The sequence below is a fragment of the Tyto alba genome, unplaced genomic scaffold, assembly GCF_018691265.1.
Source record: "Tyto alba isolate M040663 unplaced genomic scaffold, T.alba_DEE_v4.0 Super-Scaffold_28, whole genome shotgun sequence".
Lineage (NCBI taxonomy): Eukaryota > Metazoa > Chordata > Aves > Strigiformes > Tytonidae > Tyto > Tyto alba.
The window spans coordinates 9,297,381-9,316,490 of record NW_024881302.1 but is presented as its reverse complement, the minus strand read 5'-3'; the positions used below and the strand labels follow the sequence as shown (position 1 = coordinate 9,316,490).

The 19,110-nt window shown below is 43.1% G+C and overlaps 1 protein-coding gene across 2 annotated transcripts; it reads left to right on the top strand.

Moving 5' to 3' along the window:
- Positions 1-36: 36 nt before the first annotated feature.
- On the top strand, positions 37-17,512 carry REXO5 (RNA exonuclease 5). Of its 2 annotated transcripts, none has more exons than XM_042798387.1 (19): positions 37-463; positions 2,097-2,218; positions 3,094-3,220; positions 4,056-4,140; positions 6,632-6,781; positions 6,928-7,016; positions 7,846-7,961; positions 8,786-8,924; positions 9,492-9,586; positions 10,443-10,545; positions 11,152-11,288; positions 11,587-11,713; positions 12,057-12,167; positions 12,290-12,427; positions 12,961-13,053; positions 13,565-13,784; positions 14,304-14,497; positions 15,097-15,206; positions 17,281-17,512. In XM_042798387.1, exons 1-19 carry the CDS (start codon positions 344-346, stop codon positions 17,348-17,350), a joined length of 2,346 nt encoding a protein of 781 aa, XP_042654321.1. In that variant the 5' UTR covers positions 37-343; the 3' UTR covers positions 17,351-17,512. The 2 variants fall into 2 exon arrangements, with proteins under 2 accessions (XP_042654321.1, XP_042654322.1); XM_042798388.1 differs by having other exon boundaries at positions 38-463; positions 11,605-11,713.
- The last annotated feature ends 1,598 nt before the right edge of the window (positions 17,513-19,110 follow it).

Genomic DNA, 19,110 nt, shown 5'->3' with positions numbered 1-19,110 from the left:
CGCTGTCGGCCGATCGGCTGCTCTAGCCTTGCCCGCAGGCAGGCGCGGGTAGCCGCGTGCCGAGACCGCGTGCTGCCCGGCGGCCGGCGCGGCGGAGCTGGCACCCGCGGTCGCGGCCTCTCCGCGGGGACCGGGGAAGGAGGGGGCGGTCGGAGATCGGCCCCACGGCGTTGGGGGCTGCGGGCGATCCCCCACCCCGCTGCTGCCCGCGGAGCCCCGGCGGTGGGTAGAGGCCGGGGCCTGCCCCGGGGCTGACCCGCGGCCCGGGCCGTCGCCCCGCTGTGAGGGGCCGTGGCGGCCTTGTCTCTCGCCGCCCTGACCCCGCGGGGCTTCGCTCCAGGCCATGGCGAAGGCCGTCTGCGTTAATGGGCACAAACGGCCTGCCGGAGCCGCGGAGGGCGCGGCGGGGCAGCCGGCAGCTCGGAAGAGGAGGAAGGCGGATGGCGGCGGCTGGCACGGCGGGGTGAGCTGCGGGGCGGCCGGGGGCGGCGAGCAGAACGCTGCGGGCCCCTGGCTGTGCCGTGTGTCCTCTTAATCCGCCCGTTGGGTCGGGTTATCGCATCGCACGTTGGGGTGCTGGGAACTCGGCAAAAACGTGTTTTGCTGGCGGTCTAACTAGAGGGTTGGCCAAAGCTAATAGCTGTGTAGGCTGGCTTAGTTTCTGCTCCAAGAAATACGGAAATTCACTTACCTGGAATGTAAGGCAGTCCTATTTAAGAAGTTTTGTTAAAAAATAAATAGACTCTCCAGTGTAATTTTTTCCTAAACAAAGTAAATCTTGAAAGGAGCATTGTGTCTGCTCAGCACATTCACACCTGGAGGATGCAAATCAACCCAAAGTTTCAACCTCACGGTAACTTCTTACTCAATCAGGTTACAACTTACTTAGTGCCCAGTATGGGACAAGAGTAAGCGTCTTTGACCTGTGAGATCAGTCTTATTTGTACCTGATTAGAGACTGAAATTCCTGCGGTTGGCAGGTAGCCATTGCATGGTGAAACACATCTGCTGTCTGGTTGGGTTTTTTTGCAAAGCTCTAATTAGGCAGTATTGAAAACAACGGTGTCATTACTTATTTGTCTAACTTAGTGTGAGAGATGGGGGACTAGCAATTACACCACCCTGTCTTATTATTACCAGATGATTCTTAACCACTTGAACCTCAGAGGTTGTCACCTCTGTTTAGCTTGCTTACCCAATGACAAATGGCTTTAAAAGCGCACCGGCTCAGTCCCATGTGGGCAGGCTCTGTCAAAATTAGTGAGCACAAGGCTTATTAGTGTGGTGGGGAAAACCCAGCTTCTGGTCGATGTTTATCCTGAGGGATTTGATATTCTGTACTATTCTGTGGTCTTTTTTTCTTTTCCTCTGTAGGCCATGATGTCTTTTCATCACATAAAGAGTATCTTTAAAATTTTTACAGATCAGAGATGCTCATTGGAACAGGCCATGTGGTCAGTGGAGGTCTCCAAAATCATGCATTTACCTGCTCATTAGCTTTTAGGAGCATCTGTGCATTTAGGTTTAAAGAACTGTTGTGTTGAACTGTGTGGTACAGTCTCCATTCCATCTCATCTACTTGACACTTCCTTTCTGCAGTTTCCTTGGATTTTACTGAAACAATTTTTTTCCTGTAGGGGTCAGCAAACCCATTTGCCAAAACAGATCACATAATGTAAATGAAGTAAATAGGTTTTAGCAAAACTTTACATGAAGTGGCTACTTATAACACTTGTATAAATGCCCAAAGCTCTACAGCAGCAAGTGGGTGAATGGGTTGAGAGAACAGAACATAGTGTTAGCAAATCAAATAACTTTAAGTCTCCTTACTACATGCATCTACTAACATGCATCTATTTAATCTTTATTAAATAAGTATTTGAAGTTAGAGTACCTAAGTTGCTGAAATATTGATAGTAAATTTAATATTAAGTGTGATCTGAAAGGAAACTTTTGCCCACAATGAATGGAAGAACTCTTTTAAATGTAGTTGATTGTATCTAAATAGTTTCTTTTTACCATATAATTCACTTAATTTTCCATGAACTTGTGTGATTACACAAAACCTTCCTTTACTAGCATTTCCCTTTTTACAGGAAAAGTCATCTCACTTGTCAACAGCCTTATTTGGTGAGGACTGCGAAATCAGCCATGACCAGCTGTATGAGTTGTTAAAGTATGCAGCTTTGGGAAAATGCCACAATGCTACACAACCCAGGTATAACACATTCGTAGCCCGGAATCAACCCTGTCTTGTGTCCTCATGAGTTGTGAAGACATACCTAAAGGCATATTGGCCATGCTGGTTTTGGAATCCTTGCAATGCAGTTACCATAATGACAGCCTGTATTATGTAGATACAGTTATTGTTATACTTGGCCAGAGACCAGAATTCTTCTTCTGACAAAATTTCTACCATTTCACAGTTTTCTTTCATGCAGTTATCAAAAACTAAACAATTTTGTGGAACTGAAGAAGATTCACGCACGGAGAAATGAAATACCATGTTAAAAATATTGACACAACACAAAAAATATTAACACGTATCATGTCAGACATAATTGAAACAGACTGTTCTAGAGTGTTTTGGGAAAAATATTTTAATCACTTTGCCCTTTTTCAGGGCAGCTTCTCAGCAATGGAAGACAGGCTGAAGAAGGTATACAACCTCAGGTGGCAAAAATATGGTGAAATATAATGAAACTTAAGGCAAAAATGATGCCACTTTAGATTTTTAGTAGTGAATAGAAAATTATTTTGTGAAACTTTTGTTGATGCATTAATTCACTGGACTGCATCACTACAGCTGAAGTTACTCGTGTGTATTCACATTCAGATGCAGATAAACGAGGTACAAATGTCTTGAAATGGTACTGCAGCAGAATTTTGCTATTACTCTTCTCAGTCTCGCATATTCTGTTGCTTCCAGGAATATGTGGCTGTTTGAGATAAGCTATAAAGCCTCTTCTCATTTAAATCATTTGGCACTTTGCCATTCACTGACTTAAAAGCTGTGCTGGTTCCAAGTTTGTTTTAAATTTAAGAGTTCTTGATAATTATTTTGCTTTTTTTTTCTTTTTTTTCTAACTGCAGCTGGTGCCATATTTATCACCAAAGCCGCCTGGCTGGGGTTGTGGTTATTGTTCTACACGAAACAAGCCAACTCCATTTCTACAAATTCTATTTGCAGTTCAAACACCTGAGAAAAGTGTTCCGGCATGTAAGTCCCCAACCAGTATTGATGTCTTCTAAACTTACAGTCCTGAAACCAAGTCCCAAGGATTAATCACTGCAGTGAAATTACTGCCTTTCCAATAGGAAGTGGCCATCTTTGACTGTCAAAGCAAGCTAATGAGAGAATCTGTTTGTAGCTGTTGTCAGGTCAGAACAAAGGCTAAGGCTTTGATATTAGAAACAACTTTTCAAGACTTGTGTCTTTGAAACCTTACCAGGTGAAACGTGTATTGATGTTTCAGTCCTCTGACTGTTACAGTTCCTGAATCTTCAGGATGCCAATGAGATTAAAAATATCTTAGTTAATTTGGAATTTACTCTGAGTGAGAAGACTCAATACAGTTATGCTATTCCCACTGGTTGACAAAATCTCAGTTTTACTATTTGCACTTTATGTCAGGTTTTTCCTGTTTCCCAAAAGGATTATTGAAGTAATTATTTTGATTTTCTGAGTTAAAAGCAAGATTTTTGAAGGAAGAAAGAAGCACTTTGATTCAGACTTCTAGAAAATTCTCCCTGAACTGCAGCAAATGCAAATCACAACTTAACTGGAACTGGCTTTAGTTTCTGTCAGAGTCTTGAGCTTTTCCTTCTTGATCATATCAGGCAAGGCAAATCTGTCCCTTAGTGCAAAGAATCCTATATTGTCTGTCATTAGAACAGGTTTGGTTTGTGTTGGGTTTCTTTTCTTCCTTGGGAAAACAAACGTATTTCCACTACTTTATCCATCCTTCTCTAAATTTGGCTGGTTTGGGGATCAAGAAATAGCCTATTTGCTTGATATTTCTGTTTCAAAGTCTCTAACACATCTCTTTTTTCAGAGATTCACATTAACACCTTCCGCTAACTTCCTAGCCAGCCTGTATGGAGAAGGAGCAAACCTGAAGCCTCAGAACACTGCACAAGGTATCTTGTTTGGTTTTGCATCATCTCTTTCTACCACACTGATGCACTTACAACTGTAATTTATGACTTTGCCTCCTGTGCAATCCAAGCATGCTACTATGGTAAACATGTTTACGAAGGAAAACAGAGTGGCTTAAACCATGAGCCTGCTTACCCTAACTAATTCAGTAACTCTCTGTTGGGCTTATTGTCACAAGTAAATGCAGTAGATTCAAGCTAAGTAGTTACTCATTTCTTCTTAGTTTTCTTTGTTATACCGAGCAGCAAGCCAAGGTAAAGAACGGATGTATTGATGACCAATTTCCGATTTTTACATTCTTTATAGAGGCTGTTGTAATCCAACAGGCTTGTACAAAACCCACAAGAGACTACAATGCGAACTTCACTGAAATTGTTAGAAGCGTAACAGAGAATCTTGAATTCAAGTCCTAAATGGGAGAATGAACAGCTATTACTTTCAGTGTATTGGCAAAGTCCTCTAGCATCCTGACTGTAAACCTACTGCACAGTCGCAGATCTGAGATGTCAGGTATATTTTTATTTTAAGTGCAATCTGCAGAGAAGCACCTACAGGATAATTTTAACTTTTTACAGCTGTGGATTCTGGTGTCAGTTCAGTGCTTTCTTCTTTGCGAACTACACGTAGAGCACATTTTCTCCTCATAACACTTACAGGAAAAAATTTCATAGAGAAGATAGAAAAAAAAAAAAAAAAGATAACTTCTTTTACGGCTTACATGAAGTAACAGATTATTTTGTTGTGCTTACAAGGGAAGTTTGTTTTTTCTATTTCTGAAAGGAATGTGAGACAGACTTGTGATGTGACTTGCTTCTGAATTAGCCAGCAGTGTCAGTAGCTGAACTGGGAAAAGATTCAAGTATCCTGAATATCAAATATATTTTATATATATGATATATACACCATATACATTATACATGGTATTGTGTATATATAATTATGTATATATAATCGTAGAATGGTTTGGATTGTGAAGGGAACTTAAAGATCATCCAGTTCCAACCCCCCTGCCATGGCAGGTACACCTTCCACTAGGCCGGGTTGCTCAAAGCCCCGTCCAACCTGGCCTTGAACCCTTCCAGGGAGGGGGCAGCCACAGCTTCTCTGGGCAGCCTGTGCCAGGGCCTCACCACCCTCACAGGGAAGAATTTCCTCCTTATATCTAATCTAAATCTGCCCTCTTTCAGTTTAAAACTGTTACCCCTCGTTCAATCCCTACAGTCCCTGATAAAGAGTCCCTCTCCAGCTTTTCTGTAGCCCCCTTTAAGTACTGGAAGGCCACTAGAAGGTCTCCCCAGAGCCTTCTCTTATCCAGGCTGAAGAATCCCAACTCTCTCAGCCTGTCCCCAATAAGGGAGGTGCTCCAGACCCCCAGTCATCTTCTTGGCCTCCTCTGGACCCACTTGAGCAGATCCGTGTCCTTATGTTGGGGGCCCCAGAGCTGGACACAGCACTGCAGGTGGGGTCTCACAAGAGCAGAGTAGAGGGGGAGAATCCCCTCCCTTGACCTGCTGGCCACGCTTCTCTTGATGCAGCCCAGGACACAGTTGGCTTTCTGGGCTGTGAGCGCACATTGCTGGCTCACAGTCAGTTTTCCATCCACTGCTACCCCTAATTCCTTCTCCTCGGGGCTGCTCTCAATCCATTCTTTGCACAGCCTGGATTTGTGCTTGGGATTGCCCCAACCCATGTGCAGGACCTTGCACTTGGCCTTGTTGAACTTCATGAGTTTTGCACAGCCCCACCTCTCCAGCCTGTCCAGGTCCCTCTGGATGGCATCCCTGCCCTCCGGCGTGTCACTGCACCACACAGCTTGGTGGTGTTGGCACATTTTCTGAGGGTGCACTTGATCCCACTGTCCATGTCACCAATATTAAAGAGCTCCCATCCCAACACAACCCCTGAGGAACACCACTTGTCACTGCTCTCCACTTGGACATTGAGCTGTTGACCACAACTCTTTGAGTGTGACCATCCATCCAGTTCCTTATCCACCGAGGGGTTTACCCATCAAATTCGTGTCTCACCGATATAGAGATAAGGATGCTGTGTGGGACAGTGTCAAATGATTTGCACAAGTCCAGGTAGATGGCATCAGTTCCTCTTCCCTTACCCACCAGTGCTGTAGCCCTGTCATAGAGGACCACCAAATCTGTCAGGCATGATTTGCCCTTAGTGAAGCCATGTTGGCTGTCACTAATTACCTCCTGTATCCTTCCTATAATGTATATAGTGTGTGTATACACATAATAAATGAGATATAAAATGAAGAGAGATACATATGTAAAAACTGGAGAAAGAAAGATAAAAATAAACTGGAGATAGATAAACAGACTCTTCCCCCCACCCCAGTTTATTGTTCCAGGTAGTGGTTTCCTTTGTAATGGTGTAGCCTCTTAGTGTGCATACTAATGCAGAAAACTGAAGTAGGAAGTGCTCTCTGAGCTTAACAGATGCTTCTGTATTTTGCAGGTTTAACTTCCACTAGCAGTGAATATATTCCTAAAAGCTCAGACTTGCAGTGTGATCCCATCCTTCAGAAATACGGAAAAAAAAAAAGAGGCCTTACTAGCTACACTCTAACTTTAGAAGAGCAGAAAAAAAATGACTATCCCATAAAAGGTTGGTATCCCATAAAAGGTTGGTTTTTGAGGGCTTTTGTTTGGTTGTTTTGTTGTGGTTTTTTTTTCATGTGTCAATATAAAACACCTGATGAGTTTTATAATAGAGAAGTCTGTTTCTTATTTACGGGTATCTTTTCATTCTAGGCTCCCCTGGATGTAAGGGCTACATAGATACAGAGTGTGATCAGCAGAGGACAGACAGCAGCCCCCTCTTTGGTCTGGATTGTGAAATGGTAAGAATAAATGTGTGTGGCCTTACAAAATATAGTCAAACAACCAAACTCCTATCAGCTATTCCAAAGTGAGTGAAGCACCCTGTGTATTTGCTAAACCACTTCTGATAATGTCTGCTGCCAGTCCCTTCATTGATGGTACCAGTGCTAGTGCAGCCCTGGGAAGGACTCGGGAAGTGGTTCTGGTGACGAGACAGAAACATCTTGAGCAGTGCAGCAGAGAGCTCAGTTCTGCGTTGGCTGTCAGAACAGCGGGATCTGCCAGGCCCATCAGCAATGCTGCAGTAACCCCTGAGACGGCTGTGGAATTCCTCCTCCCAGCTCTCCCCAAGATTTGGGAAAGGAAAAATACTTCCATATCACACATCTTTCCTTTAGCCGTTGCAGTTTTTCTGGCAGTGTGCTGGAGTGAAGATTTCTCCTTTAGTGTAGTTTTGACCTTGCAGGGATGCCTGTTTGGCATCAGCGTTGAGTGACTAACAATACAACCTGGCCTCTGCTTTGAAATTGTACATCTTCTCTGGTGAAGATGTTCTCAGCCACAGCTCTGCAGTGCAGAGCACAGACTGATTCTGTGAAATCAGCACTTCTTTATAATGGTTTTCTTTGTGTTGTGTTTGCATGTGTGTTTGCTGTGCTTATGGTGGACATTTAACAACTAAAACAAAGCATGATACATCATAAAGCATCACTAGCAATGAGTGGTAGATCTCCAAGTTGAGTGACTCCTTAGCAGTGATGCTGGCTGCAGCCAAAACAGATACTAGCTGTGGTTTTTGAGTGGCAGCACCATACCGATGCAACAACTGCCTCTGCTTCTTCCTGGCAGTGCCTGACTGAAAAAGGGAATGAAGTCACTCGTGTCTCTTTGGTGGATGCACAGGGTCAATGCCTCCTGAATGAACTGGTCAAACCTCAGAGCGCAGTAGTGAACTACCGCACCAGGTGACTTGCACATAAGTTTCTTATCTCTTTGTCTTTAAGAGCTGCAGCCCTTTCAAATTAAGCCTGTTACATGGGACCTTTCAGAAGGTTTCTGTTTGCACAGGTGCCTACTGTATTTCATTCAGTGTTAAGAATACAGTTCTTGCTATGTGATTAGAATAGCCAACATTCTGTATACACTCTCTGCTGCATAGTGCCCATGTGGCTACTAGGCAGAAGCATTACCATTCTGCAGTATTCTAGGAAAAGTTCTGTTACAAATTAATGATGCACATTACAAGTTACTCTTTACTGCTGGCTATAAAATAAGATGGAGGGTAAGAGTACATGATTGCAGTCTGTATCTCTCTGCTCCATAGCTAACATTGCCCATGTGTAAAAAATTAATAGAGCAGCTCATCACTTTGTACACACCTCTAGGGCTGGGCTCAGTATTACAACAAAAGCTGGCAAAACTCAAGCCTTGTCTTCTCCAAAACTTTGCCCAGCTTTATCCAGGAGGTAACATGACAATCCCCTCAGGTTTCTTGGAAGCATCTCCTGTCATCAGTCTTACAGTAATTCCTTACCTGTACTGTCTGATGCCAGGAACTGCATCACTGAAGAATAAGTTATACCTGAGAGAGATAAACTTTTGAAACAGATGTGGTGGCACTTGTAGCAGTTCAATAGCATAGCCTCTTACGTTGGAACAGAAAGCAGTAAATCACATTCTATCATGAGTTATACTGACTTCATATTTTAAATGTCCTGCTTGTAACACTTGTCCAGTAGGCACTGTTGCTAATATGTTGCTTTTATCTCATCTGACTTCTGTTTTGAAGATTCTCAGGAATCACAAAGAAGATGCTTCTTCCAGTGAAAACCAGACTGTCAGACATCCAAACCCGACTGAAAAAAATGCTTCCCCATGATGCAGTATTGGTGGGTCATTCTCTAAATGCTGATCTTCAGGCTTTGGAAGTGAGTATGCTTTTAAGAGTATTTTTCCCAATCCTGTGATACTCATTTCAGACCTGAAAACTAAACATTTCCTCTTTTTATTAGTGAACACTTGCTAATTGCTTTTTGTTATGAATAGCCTTATGTCTGTAAGGATTTAAAGGAGAAAGGCTTTCCTTACATCTGTACTTGCAAAGGGCTGTTCAGAACCCAAAAGGAAGGGAGGAGTCTGTCCAGATGTAGATACAGTTGCACCAGAAGCTTTACATCTCTGCTTCAGCCAGATGCTTCTGATAGCTCTGTCACAGGAAGACCTGAAGTCTGTCCTATAGTTAATTTAACCAACCTAAAATGCTTGAATCATAATTAATCTTTCTAATCCAATCAAGATCTTCCCAATAAAGTGTTAGAAATGAGAGCTGGGCTTGTTTCATTATTCCCATCTGTTCGCTTGTGGACCAGTTATCTATCAGTGAGAAAATGGCAACTGAAATGAAAAGACAGAGGCACAGATAACAGTGGAGTTACTGCCCAATTCTATAGGACTGCTGTTCTTAAATTAAACTGGTGATGTTTTCCCTCCTCCAGATGATCCACCCCAGTGTTATTGATACTTCATTGCTTTTTGCCAGAACTGAAGGTCGAAGATTTAAGCTAAAATTTCTAGCCAAAGCTGTTTTAGGGTAAGATTATTACTGTATTTTCATGGGAGATATTAGAAATTGTCATGGTGGGTCATAGGGTCTTGCTCTTCCACTAATAGCATCAGAATTTATTTTTTTTTCACTAAAATTCAAAAGAAAGGAGTAGGCTGTGCAAATAGACATGGCAAAGAAAAATTTACTGCCTGCTTGACATATCAGGCAGCATAATAAATTGGCTTGTCTTTGAGCAAGCAGGGCTGCTGTGACCCAACCAGATTTGAGTCCTAGCAAAACTAGCTTTTCTGCAGGTCTGTAGCAGTACCAGTGTATTGAACTGTAGAGTAACAAAGACGCTCTGGCTCACACAAATGAGATCTGTTGCAGTTAGCAAGAAAAAAAGGCTAATGTAAGAAAGTATGATTTACTGACTTAACTCGTACTCCTCGGTGTACTAGCTACCACTGGATAGTATGTCGTAGTGATACAGTTCTCACCATTCACATATGTCATAGTGATACAGTTCTCACCGTGACTATTAATAGTCGGCAGTGCCAGACTTCACTGAGTTGGAGGTTGCTTCCCTGTCTGTGTGCAAATTGTGAGTTGGGTCATTGGTCAAGGAAGAATTAAAATTAGCAGTAGTCATGCATCAGAGTATGAAGTATTAGCACTGCTTCTGTCAAACCCAGTAAACAATGTTTTGCTCAACATTGCAAAAACATTTCTTGCAGTAACTTGGGAATATTTCACAAGAATGCTGCTGCACAGAACTGCAATCCTTTTTGGAGAGGGGAAAGCTATTTTACTCAAAAAGTGCCCAGTTTAGAAAAGACAGGATGTTGATCAGTGTGCAAAAACAGATAACCTGCCTGTACACCTGATTTTGATGCCCTAGGAAGGAGATTCAGTGTGAGCGGAAGCTTGGGCATGATCCTGCAGAAGATGCTAGAGCTGCATTGGAATTGGCTCAATTCTTTATTGAGCAAGGACCAGCAAAGGTAGTTATATTTAATTAAGATTTCTGTCCTTAATCACAGAACATACAAGTTGTGCTTATGAAGGAAAAAAAACATTCCTGCCCATCCTCTTGTTGATTTAGAAGAGAAAATGGAGCTGTCATAGAGGCCTCAATTTGCTAGCTTGTTACTTTCAGCATATATCCAGGTATCTTAATAACCTGAGCATTACCAATGTTTCAGTACTCCAACACTGACATGAATCAGTGTTGCATCTGATTGCACCTTGAAGAGGGACATTGGGAAAAGAAGGCTTGAGACAATTCCAGCCTATAGGAATGCCTGTCATTTTTCCAGATGAAAGAAGTGAAAGACCTTGTGTGGTGTGGTAGTGATTCATCTGGTTTGATGAGTCTTGCTTGTGTCATTGATTTCTGAGAGAACTTTTTTGGAGATGATTGCTGGTTGATGCTGTGAGTGCTGCATGCTTGACAATGACAACAGAAAATAATAAGGCAAGAAATGAATGCCTGTGTTTCTTCACTGCCGTGGAGTGTACCTAGGTGACTCAGAGAGAAAGCACATGCTTTTTGGTTAGCTACAATTAGCTGAGATGAAAGCCGACTCTAATCTTCTTCCTTCCCCAAGGTAGCAGAACTAAACTTGGAGATGCTTCTGACAACTGAAAAACTGGCTGAGGTCTCACGGAACAAAGCTGCTTTACAGCCACAAGGATGTAGGGTCCAGAAACAGTTGAATGAGCCTCCACATTTATCCAAACCATGGTAATAAGATTCTCAAATATGCCTGTTCTTCTTTCAGTTGAATCCTCCGTAAAATCAAAGTGTGTTATGTTTTTCAGAAGCCATCAGGATCTTCAGAGAGACAGAAATAATTGTAGCATAGCACTGAAAAACTTTCAGAAGTTGCATCTTAAATTTCACAAAGCATTTTCTAGGCTTCTTTTGATGTTGACGACAAGAATATTCTTTCACATTTTTTTGATACAAACTGTGTAATTTTTCTCTGACAAGCACTTCAAAGCTCTTAATTCACCATACTGATAAATACTGTGATTCACAGCTTTATTCTCTCTGCTAGTTTTTTAGACCACTTGCAGGTGACTGGCCAAAAACCCCTCCTTTTGGGCAGACAGGAACTAGACTCTTCTGGCCTGCATCAGAGTAACCTGAGCACTTCAAACAAACAGGTGAATGGGCTTAGAGTGGGTTGGTCTAAGCAAGCATCAAAGTAGTTCAAAGTTCTTCTTGTTCTGGGGGTGGGTAGATGAGTCCTATTCAAAAAGCTGAGTGACAGTACTGTTAGCAATAGTGTTAATATCAGGTTAGCTAAATCCATTTTAACATTTCGGAAATAAGCTTTGATCTGCTACATCCTCTCATGACTCACTAAAGAAGAATTTCTGCCTGAGGGCTTCCTTGGACAATAATGAAAATTAAAGTTGGGAATTAAGTTCAATAGCTTTGTTTCTGACCCTTTGCAGTACAATTGTCTTGTACCTCTTTGAGCCTTGTATGCTCTTTTCCCTCCAGATTCTTCAGAGAGCCATAGAAGGTGTTCCTCTGTCCACATTCAGTATCATTCAGTTCAGTTTGGGTCCAGAGTATGCTGCATCTCACCTTCTTGCTGGACTTTGTGAAAAGGTACTTTTATTTTGGAGAATAGTCTTCATTGCTGAGCTTGCTGAGACGTAATTTATCTGGAGGCACCAAGTAGTTAGTTCCTTTGCTTTGTGAAGTTCCTTCTCTAATCTGTGTTCCTACAGGTGAGAAGCAAGCTGACTGACATGCTGACAATTTACGCAGGTCCTTTTGAAGAAAACTTTTGCCTGAAGTCTGTGAAAAAAGAATTTGGGAGGTGTGGACCAATCCGGTCTCTTAGAGTGGTCACTGAAGCATACCAGGTGAGGAGCACTCAAAGCCTTGAGTTTGCTGACAGGCATGGAAGGCGCGAGTAATCTCTTGGAAAGATGGATTAGAACCACTGAAATACCAGTTACTCTGTTTGGTTTTTTGGGATTTGTTTTTTTTTTGTTTGGTTGGTTGGTTGTTTTTTTCTGGTGGTTTAGTTGTCAGCTACAACAATTCAGGGTATCTACAAGCTGCTCCACACAATGACAAGAATAACACAGCTCATGTGGCTTAACTGTGCTATTCAAGCTAGAGGACTTTGAGTGTTGGAGAAGCTGAGGTGCATTTTGTCCCTCTTGAAAGAAGTGATATGCTAAAAAAAAAAAAAGGTTGTTAGTAATTGACAAGCTACCTGAAGGTTGTTTTTAACAGATATGGTATATGGAATGTTACATATATTACCCTCAAACCTTTTTATATTATATTTTTAAAAGAAAACACAACTTTATTGAGACCTGGCTTTTAAAAAGGGAGGGCTAATGTGTCTTATTGATAAGCCTGAAGTATCTTATTGTTCTGTTTTAAGCCCTACGTCTGTATCCAATATGAGGTGCTGGAAGCTGCCCAGCTTGCTGTGGAAAGCCTAAATGGAGCTGAGGTAGCAGGGTCCTGCATTAAGGTAAACAAGGCAAATAGCTAGAGCCCAAGTTAAGTTGAGCACAGGAACAGCATCCAATATGTCTATTTTAACATCTACTCACAGCATAGCGTCTGGGCAAATGCTGGCTGGTTGTGCTGTTACCATCTCCCTGTCCCTGGAGATCTTAGGGCCCCTCTGGCAGAAAGGAAGTGGTTATAGCACTCTTTTTTTCCTTTCTGCCTGTCAGCAGAAGGGGATCAGAAAGCATTCTGACCTCTGACTGCAGCTCTAAAAGGAAGAGCCAAGTAATAGGGTGTTAAAATGCCATATATAAAGTATGGGGTTCTTAATTTTACAGTGTTCCTGCATTACAAACATGATCTCGCTTCCTTTTTCATGACTAAGTTAGCTTTCATTAGTCATATTTTTTTCAAGGGAAGGAAAATAGCTTGTCAAGTTTTAGTAATGGAGAAAATAATTTAAAATAGAAGCTCAGAACACAGAGCTGCTTGGGCTGACACACTGTGTTCCTGCTGCTGATCCATCCCAGGTCCAGAGACCTGTCACTGCAGCAATGCTGGACTGTGATGTTCTGATAAAGGAACTAGAACTGGATGCAGAAAACGAAGGTGTGATTTATGTGGCGGGTCTAAAGAACTCATTAACAGAGACAGACTTGCAAGAAGAATTCAGCCAGTTGAAAGACCTGGAAACACTGTTCCTGCCAAAGGATCTCCAGAGTGGAAAGCACGGGAACTGCTGTTTCCTCAGTAAGTAGCTTCACTTACAGCCTACTTATGTCCTTCAAATAAGCTCATTCAGCAACCCTTGGGACTTTGCACTGACACATCAAGAGCTACTAAAACTCATGTATGCTCAAAGTGATGGTATTTAAAATACTCCAGTGAAAGCATGTATTGTTGGGAGGAGCAGTTTACACCTTAATATTTAAAATGTAAAAAAAACTGCTTCAAAAAATAATCTTGGAAAAATTCCAGGATAGTTCACTGGCTCCGATACCTCAACGTGAGGGCTGGCTACTGTGCAGCTTCACACAGACTAGTAATTGCCTCTAAAAAGGTGAGAACAACTGGACAAGTGCTGGTGCAGTTAACTGACATTTCTGTAGTCTGATGTTTAGCTGTAGCAAAATGAAGATCTGCTTGCTGCAGTGATTTCAGTTTCTCATCTCCCTTCCTGCTCCACACCTTTAGCCCTGCCCTTCAGGTGCCAAGAACAGGGTAGCAGCATCACTGACAAAGCATGTTCCCCTTCTTTTTCTGTTTCAGAATTCCAGAAATCACAAAGTGCTGTGGATGCCCTTGAAGTTATAAATGGATGGACTGTGAAGGGTAGTAAACTAAGAAGTAGGAATGCTCTTGCTTCAGGTCACCTCTGGAGATGGATTTGGCAAATGAATCAGAGAAGTGAGAAGCAAGGAGGAAACATCTTACATGAGAAAATGGAGCAACTGTCTGACTCTGTGAGTTCAAGGGTGTGCTGATGATTCTGCAGGTTAGTGAGGAGGTGCTGCCCTGGGAACCAGGAGTGATAACTTTGGGCAGACTTGGGTGCAGAGCTGTGTCTAACAGAAGGGTCTCCTTGTGCTGGAGCAGAGAGGCTGCCAAGGATCAGTTCCCACAAGGCAGTTTGGAGAGAGAATATCACACAAGCTAACGTGATATTTGCAGCATAGTCTATCACCTTAAAACCAGCATAGCTGCTCAGGGCAGTGAATGATGTTACACAGGAACTGAAGCCTTCCACTTGAGAGCACACAGAGCACTGTACAGGTTTAGCAAGTGTATGGAAGTCTGAGGGAGAAGTGACGAGTTGTATAGCCATACAGGAAAGAACAGCTCTGGTTGCAGCTCTTATTTTCACTGGAGGAAGCTGCAGTGCCATTTGAGCAGGGCATGTGGTGCTGAGCCACTGCATTGTCAAATACCAGCCAGTAACAGAATCACTGCTGTCCTCACCTGTTCAATCCCTGACACTGCCTGAGGGTCTCACCACACACACTCTTAAGTGTGATTGCTACAGATGAATTTGAGATTTTAATGCTTATATTCTGTTACGCAGGAACAGGATCTAAGGAAAAAGGTGAAGAAGTTAGACCAGCATATCAAAAAGCTTTATAGAAGTCTGCAGAATAACACCCTGTGCATCGTTCTCTTTCCTGGAGTGAACAGGTAATTTGCTACCTATTCTGCAAAGAGCCAAGGAAAATACATAGCCAAATATTTTTATCTTAATCTATTAAAAATTAAAACCCTGCACAAGGAAATGAAAGCCTGAGAGAAGGCCTGAAGAAGATGTTGTACTTACTCAGTCTGACTTTCATGTTAGGCCAATAAAACCTGAACAGTAAGTTCTGCCCCAAGCCATGCCTGATCCAGAGCAAGCACAAGTGCTGACACCACTTATGCCGCTGACTGTCTAGATTAGCAAGGCTGAAGTACACAGTGTGGATTGATTATACAGGTCTTCTCAGTTCACCTACCTTTTGCTGTTGGATGTGTCATCCCTATTGACAACAAGGTAAGTTTTATGTGCCCATAAGAGAATGAAGCAGAGTTTCCACAGCAGCCATTTTTTTTGGGTGGTTTTGGTAAGGTTTTGTTTGTTTTTTAAAACCATGTAACTGCTGCAGCCAAGGTACCATCTACCACTTGTTGTCTTGTGGCACCCTGATGTATGTGCTTATGCCATAGCTGATCATTGAGGTGGTTCATCCCCTCATTCTGACATGAAAGAACGCTTTCACTGAGTCATTAAGCTTTCATAAGAAAGGGCAAGTCCTAGACTTGAGTTGGGCTTCAGCACTGACACCAGGGATGCTTCCAGATGGGGTGGGCTTCCTGCATTTCAGAACCCGAGGCCTGAACTGCCAGAGTCATCCACTGCTTAATTATTAACCAGAAAGCTTAAATCTTTCCCAGACAAGGCCCTAGTTACTGAGTACATGCTTATTTCAGCAGTCTTTCTGTTCTCCCACTGTGTCACTGGTCAGTCAAATAAAGGTCACATCTACCCTTGCTTTTCTTCAGTTTCCTTTCAAGGGAAGGGGTACCATTCCTTGGAGAGACAGAAGACGTGCCCCAAAACAGAGGCAGGGAGCCAGAGCTGCTCAGCAGCATCTCTTCTGCCTGGCAAGGCAGCCAGACCAGGTTCCCTCTCTAACCTGACAAGCCTCCTGAGAAGAACCATGATGCTGTATTAGCCTCTGCAGCAGTGTCTGTAGGAGGGAGATGCAGCCCAAGCCAAGAGTATATTTAGGCTTGATGCTAGTCACAAACCATTTCAGCAAGGTTGCATGCCAGGGGCTGATCTTGGCATGATCTGCTCTAATAGTTTGGTTTCTAGTAACTTTTCAAAAAAAGAATAATGTTTTAGATTTTTTTTTAATAATTTAAGTAAAGATCATTAAGCTGTGTTTCCCCCACATCAAAGAATAAGTGCTTACAAAATGAGACAGCATTTCCTGCCTTATTAGAGAAGCACCAATTGCATGTGTAAATGGTTTCTTGCACAAGCTCAGTATCAAATACTGCCTCGGTTTAAATCAGCTGGGGGGAGAGGCCTGAACTGAGGGCTAACTTCTGTGGGCAGGTTAGTGCATGTGGTCCTTTGAGCATCTACTGCTTGCTTCTGGGCTATAACCAAGTCAGTTCTTACTTTTTGGAGCAATCATTGGCCTCTGTCACCTTGGTTACTTTGCATACTAACCTGTCAGCTCCAATGGAAAGGTTTGAGGAAAGGGTGGCTGTGGAGTTCCAGCCCATACTGTGTGCCTTTTGCAGCAGATTCACTGGTCTCAGCAGGTCCAGATTTACTTTCCAAGGGCCATCTCAAGCTGACCTCAGCCCAAGCTTGTCTGTTGGCTCGCATCACTGAGGGGTGATGAATCCCACTAGTGGAACGGGTGGATTCAGGAGTTTGCATCCACAAGGAGCCTGTGGGAGCCCACAGTCTGGCTCACATTGCGCAGGGCCCTGCGTGGGCTGGAGGGGAGCTCCGTCCAGGCTTGGCAGAGATGTCTTGCCAAGTGAGGTTCCTGTATTACTGTTTCCCAGAGGACTGACAGTCCAGAGGAGGCTTCTTGATTAAAAAGAATGCCAAATAATTGTTGGGTGGAAAAAAAAAAAAATAGCTTTTTCATCTGCTGACCCTGAGGGTTGCAGGCTTCTCTCTGCTAGACCAGCAAGCTCATGTGCAGCAAGGCTACCCTGAGCAGAAATAACACACCTCTTGTTTGTGTTGCAGCATGCATGGATCACAATCTGGCCTTGGTCTGATGGGAATAAAAGATGACGGAGGGAGGAGTGCTTGTTAAACTGCCAAGTTTTTAAGCAAAGTCCTTTGTTTTGATATTTTTAATTACTTTAAATATTGATGTCTTTGTAAAGATCTCTTACCATAAGAACAATAGGCTTTCAGGCTGTATCTTTTACAAAGTCTAAAAATAAAAGCTATTCAAAACATCTTAAAGCACAAACCCTTTTCCATTAACCCTTCTTGCTGTGGCGGTTTTCCTTGGCAGCGGGCGAGTTAGGCAAGTGCTTAGGAAGAGCTGGGGGCAAACCAGTGGGTGTTGGATAAAAGCTGATCAGTACTGGCCTGCAAGATGTAACTCAGCAAGTCACTGCCAGAGCCTGACACACCAGCTGAGTTGTCTTCACCAAAACACCGCAGGCTGTAAACCCGCAAGCCAGGTTCATGTAGTACCTGCAGTAGCTGCTCAGCAGTTAAAAGCTATTCTCGGGAATTGTGTGGATTTCTGGAAATGTGCTGTGCCAGCTCTGAAGCAGGGTCGCTGCCTCCTTTCCGGGAAAGTACTGTACTTAGTCCATGGAAAGGAGGAATTGGTGATTCACACTTCTTGGACAGCCTCCACTTTCTCCTCCCGCCCTGACCACCCCCTGCACCCCTCACACATATAAAAGAAGGAAAAAGAGACATTGCGGTGTGGCTGTGGGAGGGGCAAGGGCCATTTTAAGGAAAGCACACGTCTGTGTGAACTTCACACATCATCGCTTTCAGCAGGGAGCTGGAAGCACAGTTGCAGTCAGACTCAGTGCACTGCCAGCAGTAGGATGAAGTGATTTGCAAACTGACAGCGTCAGACCTGTGCTTTGCACTTAAGATAAAGGCTGCTCGAGCATCTCTTGTTAACATATGGAATTTCTAAGTACAAAGATGCCTAGGAGAGCTTTTGGCACTCATAAAAAAAGAAAAAAGGAAATGTTTGTTACAAACTTTGAATGTGAGATGAAAAATTTCTCGATATTAGATGAAGAATTTTTTGATATTAGAATAGGCTGAGATAAAGTTGAAAGAGGAGTTATTCCAGAAATCATTAAATACAGCTGATTGATAGAATGTTTACACCCTCCTACTTTCCAACCCCAAGTTCACTGGGCCAGGCTTTTGAGCAAAGAGCAGCTTATGGAGGAGACGCTGGGAGTTGCTGCATGGAGGTGCAGGCAAAAATAAAGACAAAGGAGAGAAAGGCAAATGCAGCACTAGCCCAGAGGCAGCACTAGTGAGCAGTTAGTAGATGCACATCAGTGACATTCATACCTAGATTTACAGCCTCCAAAACTCCTGAAATGAAATCTACTATTAAGCAAGATGAATGCAGCCATTTTTTTATTTTAAAAAGGTACTTTATCCACTCCACATGAGCCTGGCATCCTTTGGCTGTAGCTACTGCAAACTGGAATGAGCATCAACTTCGGTGCTACTACCAAATGTGAAAGGGAGCCGGCCCCTTCGCCCAGCACTGCCAGTGCCCACTGCTGACCCCAGCCCAGCACAGCCCCAGGCAGCTCAGTGGGAGGGGGGGAATGGCAGACTGACCTCAGCACTCGTCCCTCTGTAAGAACACAGTCCTGTTAAGACTGTTCCCATCCAGCATCTCCTTGTTGTAGACACTTGCACTGAAAAGTTTAAAAAAAAAAAACAACCAAACAAAACACAGCTAGTTTTCATTCCATGCACTTAAAAATGATGTGGTCACCTCACTTCAAGGACTAGGCAGGATTTAGAAAGCATCCAGGATTCCTGCTTGACAAACTCTGGACATGATAAATA

Excerpts from the sequence above, each read along its gene's own strand:
- REXO5 (XM_042798387.1), top strand. The coding sequence starts at position 344 with ATGGCGAAGGCCGTCTGCGTTAATGGGCACAAACGGCCTGCCGGAGCC. Across the intron at positions 7,962-8,785 it reads GTAGTGAACTACCGCACCAG|ATTCTCAGGAATCACAAAGA; the intron begins GTGACTTGCACA and ends TCTGTTTTGAAG. Across the intron at positions 12,168-12,289 it reads TTGCTGGACTTTGTGAAAAG|GTGAGAAGCAAGCTGACTGA; the intron begins GTACTTTTATTT and ends GTGTTCCTACAG.